The sequence below is a fragment of the Uranotaenia lowii genome, chromosome 2, assembly GCF_029784155.1.
Source record: "Uranotaenia lowii strain MFRU-FL chromosome 2, ASM2978415v1, whole genome shotgun sequence".
NCBI lineage: Eukaryota > Metazoa > Arthropoda > Insecta > Diptera > Culicidae > Uranotaenia > Uranotaenia lowii.
The window spans coordinates 125,461,409-125,467,083 of record NC_073692.1 but is presented as its reverse complement, the minus strand read 5'-3'; the positions used below and the strand labels follow the sequence as shown (position 1 = coordinate 125,467,083).

Genomic DNA, 5,675 nt, shown 5'->3' with positions numbered 1-5,675 from the left:
CTGCGTGTTGAGTACCAATTAAAATTGTTTACATACCCTTGAAGATTTGGTGTGCGTAGCTCTTGTAGTGCAAGTGCAATCGGGTCGTAGCGACTTACTAGGTTTTGCAGCTCGGCTTTGCGGGGGCGTGCACCGCACACGTTCCACTGAAGTACAAGCGTTTCCATCTTAGGGTGGTGTTGATTCCTGTTCGTAGTCCGTTGGTTTCGATGACGGTTTGTTGACGGCATTTGGTTTGTTGGGTTCGGTGTTGTGTTATTTTGGGGGTTGGTCATAACGATAAGTTTAGTGTTGTGAGGACATGTCCTGGCTGGAATCCGTGGTATAAATTTCCGTTTCTAGTCCGATATCCGTTGGGCCATCGTGTTCCGCGTCGATGTGTGTTTTTGCGTATTTCTCAGGGGGGTAAGTACGTATGGAAGATTCACTTTGCATCCTTTTTGTAGGTGTTATGGATCGGTCGACTTGCATTTGGGATGGTGCCAAGGATCTACTTTGACGATCGGTAGGTTTTGAGTGCTCATTTGAAGGTGTAGGCGGGTTCATTTCTGTTGATTTTGGAGGGTGGACGGCTATTTTAATGGTGTTGGATGGCTTGTTGTGGTTTCGATCCTGGCTTTGATTTCTTTCTTGGCTCTGAGATCTCTGGATCCACGATTTTGCCTTTTGGAAATTGTTTTGGAGTGTTCTACAAGTGGCCTTGAGCTCAGAGATCTCGTTCTGCAGTTTTTGGATCAGCAGGTCCTTCTCGATGATTTCTTTTTGGGAAAGTTGTTGGGTTGAACTAATTTCTGCGTATGTAGGTTGCTTTTGTCTAGATTCGTAGATCCGCTGCGCTTCTGGAAAGCTGATTTTCAGCTCGACTGTCATTCTGCAAATGTTTTCTTCCCTTTCGTACCGTGGACATTTTCGGTTTGCAGCAGAGTGGCCACTCTTGCAGTGCCTGCAGTACGAAGGGTTTCCGCATTCTCCGTCGTGTTCCTTCGAACAGTTTTTGCAAACTTCCTTTTCAGCGCTGCATCTGGCTTTGGTATGACCGTACATAAGGCATTTATAACAGAGCATTGGAGAAGGGTAGTAGGGCCTCGTTGGTATGCGAAGTAGTCCAAATTTGATATAATCTGGTTTTTCAGTCCCAGCAACTGTCAAAACTAGAGTCGCGGTTTTGACTAACTGGTTGTTGATTTTTCTGGAGATTCGTCGAACGTTGGTTACGTTTTCCTTCTTCAGTTCCTCTAACAGTTCATCCTCCTCAAGTTCGATAGCATCTTGACAGGATACAACGCAGCGCACAAAGTTCAATTGTGGGTGAGGGGTTATCAGTATTGGTGTACCATCAATGAGTTTCTCTAACTTCATTAGTTTTTCAGCTAATCTCCTGCCTCGTACTTTGATGACATATTTCGTGCCTCTAGCTTCAGTCTTAGCAAACTCGATATCGCCACCGTCAAGTTGTAGAGATTTACTGACGGTAAACGGATTCTTTGGGAGATTGTTGCCTTCAACTGGGCTCAGTTGCAGAATAATAAAATCATTCTGGGGACCGAACCAATCAGGTAAATTTCGGTTGAATTTAACTACCGGAGGAGGTGGCTTGGGTGACCCCCCCGGGTCTTCTGAATTGGCCATCGGGCCAATGAGATACCGAATATGTTCTTAATTCAAAAACTAAGGGAAAGGGATGTATTATTCATTGTACAGTATGCTTTCCAGATTTCCCGGATTGGACAAATAAAGTAAACTAAGGTCTTAATAGGGCTCAGTTTTTCTGTATCTGTTTTATCCATTTTTTTTGTGAGAGTTTGAAAAGATATTTGAACGCTGCTGACGTGTTTCGATGAAAAAAAAATTATTGATTGTTTTAGACACTTTCTTATAGATTTTTTTTTTCGAATAATCAGCAAATTCTGCTTAGATTTGTCCGGATTTAATGTTGAAAAATTCAAAAACAAACGCTCAGATATTGTTAAAATTTGCCATAAATTGTTCAACCGAAAAATTGCAGGAAAATTTTTGTAATCTGTTATATTAAACATTTTAATTTCGGTTTTTATTTTATTTCCTTGTTTTCTAGAACTTAAAGCAGTATGATTAAAATAATGTTTAAATTTGGGCATAATTCATCAAGAATTCTGACTAAGATCAAAAGTCCTGAAGATTATCTGTATATTTAAAAATAACTATGTTACCTTCTTTTTCAAAGAGGAAGAATGTCCAAAATGGTTAAAATCCTCTATAAATAAACAAAATCCAACCCAATCCAAGATTATCTGAGGTTTAGAATTGGGTTAAGCCTCCTTTAGATGACATGATTGACCTAACTGTTTACTGCGTACCATAGTTTACCTATATCCAAAAATTACATTGATCTGTCTTAAGAAACACTAATGAAATTTTGGATGAAAGCAAGCATTTGTTTTAAATGATCATCTTATTTTTATTTTAACTTAAGTGGTCTACCTTTGGTCTTTTCTATCTTATTTTATTTGTATAAAATTCAAAACAATTTTATATCAACTTGAAATATTCTCCTTATTCTGCGCCGCGCGTGAGGTGACGATAGTCGAGTCACCCAATTCCAGTAGTCGCTTTAGGTGAGAAACGTCTTTCAGAATGAACTTTTTGAGTTCTTATCCTAATCTAGTAGTCATCGTGAGTAACAAATCGTATGCTCTGTCACATCGGCTTCGGGAAAAAGGTGACAAGACTCCGACTCGACTCGACTATCGTCACCTCACGCGCGGCGCAGAATAAGGGGGATTGTTCCCAGTAAAAAATTATTGAGAGAAACGTTGAGTAAGCTGAGACTATTTTAAAACAAAGTTCAAAGTGAAACTTCATTCTGTTTTTGATCATAGATTAATCTTCTGATCACTATCTAGTATCACAGTCTCCATAATTTTAAAGAAAGGTACACAGACATTTCATTTTCACAATATTTAAGCTTGTTCCATCATCCAACTTTTTTTTCAGAGCATAGCTTAAAAAACAACCCATACGTACATATGCAGGTTCCTCATTCATTATTAAATCATTAGAATAATCATCTTTACACATTTGTTGCCGATCTGAGCAGAAAGGGAAATTTTTAATGAGTGTTGTACAACCATAATCACCAGCAGCATTAGCAATGTAACAAGCTCGACTTTCATCGTCGTCAGTCTCATCAAAAACGCCGGACGAGCATCAAGGTACCTACTAAGTGGGGTGGATACCTACTCTACTGAAAACTATCCATCCCATCGTCGTCGTCATTCACATTCGCCCACCATTTTGCAACCATCAGATGAACAGAACATACTCCTCTTCTATGTGGCAAGCGTCGTCGTAAAGATAAATACATGGTTCGCTTTTATGTTTTTGTTTTCGGTTTCCGCTTCCGTTTGCTAGACAAACTTATTCAACATTTCCACCCCCGGATGCTAAGTGCCACTTTTTCGTAGTCAGTTTCACTCATTTGGGACACTCTTGTACTTAGAGTCTTCAAAACTGTGTCACAATTTTCGGTATTATTATACCTAATAGCTTTTGGTCGATTTACACAAAATATTTTACTTTTGCTGAAAAAAATCTCTAAATCTCGAACGGTTAGGCCTAAATAATTTTCTTTGCTTTTAAATTAACCAAAACACCTACTTTTAACGTTTAAGGCATACTTGTTTACCTGTTCTCAACTCAATCCATGTCATGAATATTTATAATGCTTGAAAAAAGATACAAGAAAAAACTTCCCACCCAGATGATCCCACAAGAATTGAAAATCTCACGTTCCAACCCAGCAGGAATGGTTTTTCTTTTCCTCTTCGGTGTCGTGCTAATACCGTAACTGTTAAGTAATCAGATGGAATCCCCCAAAGTGAACTTGCAAGTGTTGTCAGAAGTGAACTTTAAGAAAGAAAAAAATAGAATCAGAAGAAAAATATTCTGAAACAACCGGCACCCACGTTTGTTCATCTTTGATGATAATCATTTTTGTTGGTACATGTTTGCAGTTTTTCATCGTTTTGAATTCCATTGATTGTTTCACTTAGATTTCACATTTGATCTTTATACTGCCATGATATGCCGAAGAGACAAGTATCAATTTTTAAAGCTTTTAACTTTTTGATTCTACAGGTAGACAATAAATTAATTAAATTTATATTATTAGAGAGACTTGCTAGGTAGATTCGCCTATGAGGAGACAATAATGATCCAGTGCTTTTCAAAATGCTTGAATACCATAACTCTGCTTGAAAAATAATCAAAATGAACCACCAGAACAACAAAAAATATTGTATAAAACCTGTTAACAAAAACAATCCAAAAATACTTCAATATTAGCTCTAAATTTCTTCACACGACAAATGCATTTCTCCAGACAGTTGCAAATACCTTCGACGATGCTCGCTTGCCCTTTTTTATTTCGTAAAGCTCGTTTCAGATCCTATCAGTACCATTTTTAGGCCGATGATTTTTTTTTTTCTACGAGATGGGTTAAATGGGATGCTCGTTTAGTAATAGACCTGTGTGTTTTAGTATTCTTGACCCTGAAGCCACAAAAGCGAAAAAACAGCTTTTTACAAATGGCATTGGTTGATTTTGCGGAATCCGTTAAGCTCCAAGCCGCATGAAGCTACGAATTGTTAGCAGTATTAGTCCAGTTACTCAGGTTTGGTCATTTTTTTCATAAAAAACCTTAAAGAATTTGAGTTTTTTTAGCTTCAGAAAGATTGCGCTTATTCTCTTAGAGCAATTTAAAGCAGTGAATTGGCTCAGATGTGAAAACCTTGGCGATGATGAAGGAAAATTCTTCTTACTGAAAAATGTATGGATATTTAAGGAAGACGTTCAGAGCTTTTTTGTATTTTTTTTTTCAGTTCAATCCAATACAAGGAATGTGACTAGTTCTTTCATTGGTTCGAATTGATTTAATATTTACTTTTTTGAGGTTGTTTAAGTAGTTTAAATAAGTGTGGGAACTTTTTTCGTCACCCTTGAAGTTATAATAATGTTGTTTCCTTTCTTTCGAAACTGCTTCTCACCGCCCGAGATTCATTTTCCAAATAATGAATTATGAACTATATATTGAATGTGAACAGAATATGATAGTTACGTACACGAATCTTATATAAGCAACTTTGCCTGAATGTCAGCAAGCCAGGTTATATAATCAAGGTTGCCGAAATCACAGAAAAATCTGTAATTTCACAGAATTTTGAGCAAATTTTCATCACGGAATCTGTGTCACAGAACACAAAATTTAGAAAAATTCACAGATTTCACAGAATTTTTGAATTTTGAAAGGATTTCCAAAATTATAATTTTTTGGCCAATTGAAAATTTAGATTTTTAATTTGTAATTCAGTAAAATATGATAGAATTGGTATAAAGGATAATATTTTAATTGGTTCTACTCAACTTAAATGTTAAAAAGACCCAATTAACCATAAATTTTCAATCAAATTAATGTAAATAGCATCAGAGAAAACCATCACAGAATTTTTGGGTAAAATCACAGAAAGTCAGTATATTTTTCCTCGAAAACACAGAATTTTTTTTCGGCAACCTTTGTATATAATATATTCTATCGTACAAATCTTTTTAAAATTTATTTTTCATCTGAATTTGCTTCGATATAAGTTAATCTATATAAGTATAACTTATATAAGATAAAAGTTAATCTATATATAAAT

At 36.3% G+C, this 5,675-nt stretch overlaps 1 protein-coding gene across 1 annotated transcript; it reads right to left on the bottom strand.

The window, feature by feature from the left end:
• Positions 1–285: 285 nt before the first annotated feature.
• On the bottom strand, positions 286–1,629 carry LOC129741831 (uncharacterized). The gene has a single exon (XM_055733623.1). The coding sequence runs from the start codon at positions 1,627–1,629 to the stop codon at positions 286–288; it is 1,344 nt and encodes a 447-aa protein (XP_055589598.1).
• Between the last annotated feature and the right edge of the window lie 4,046 nt (positions 1,630–5,675).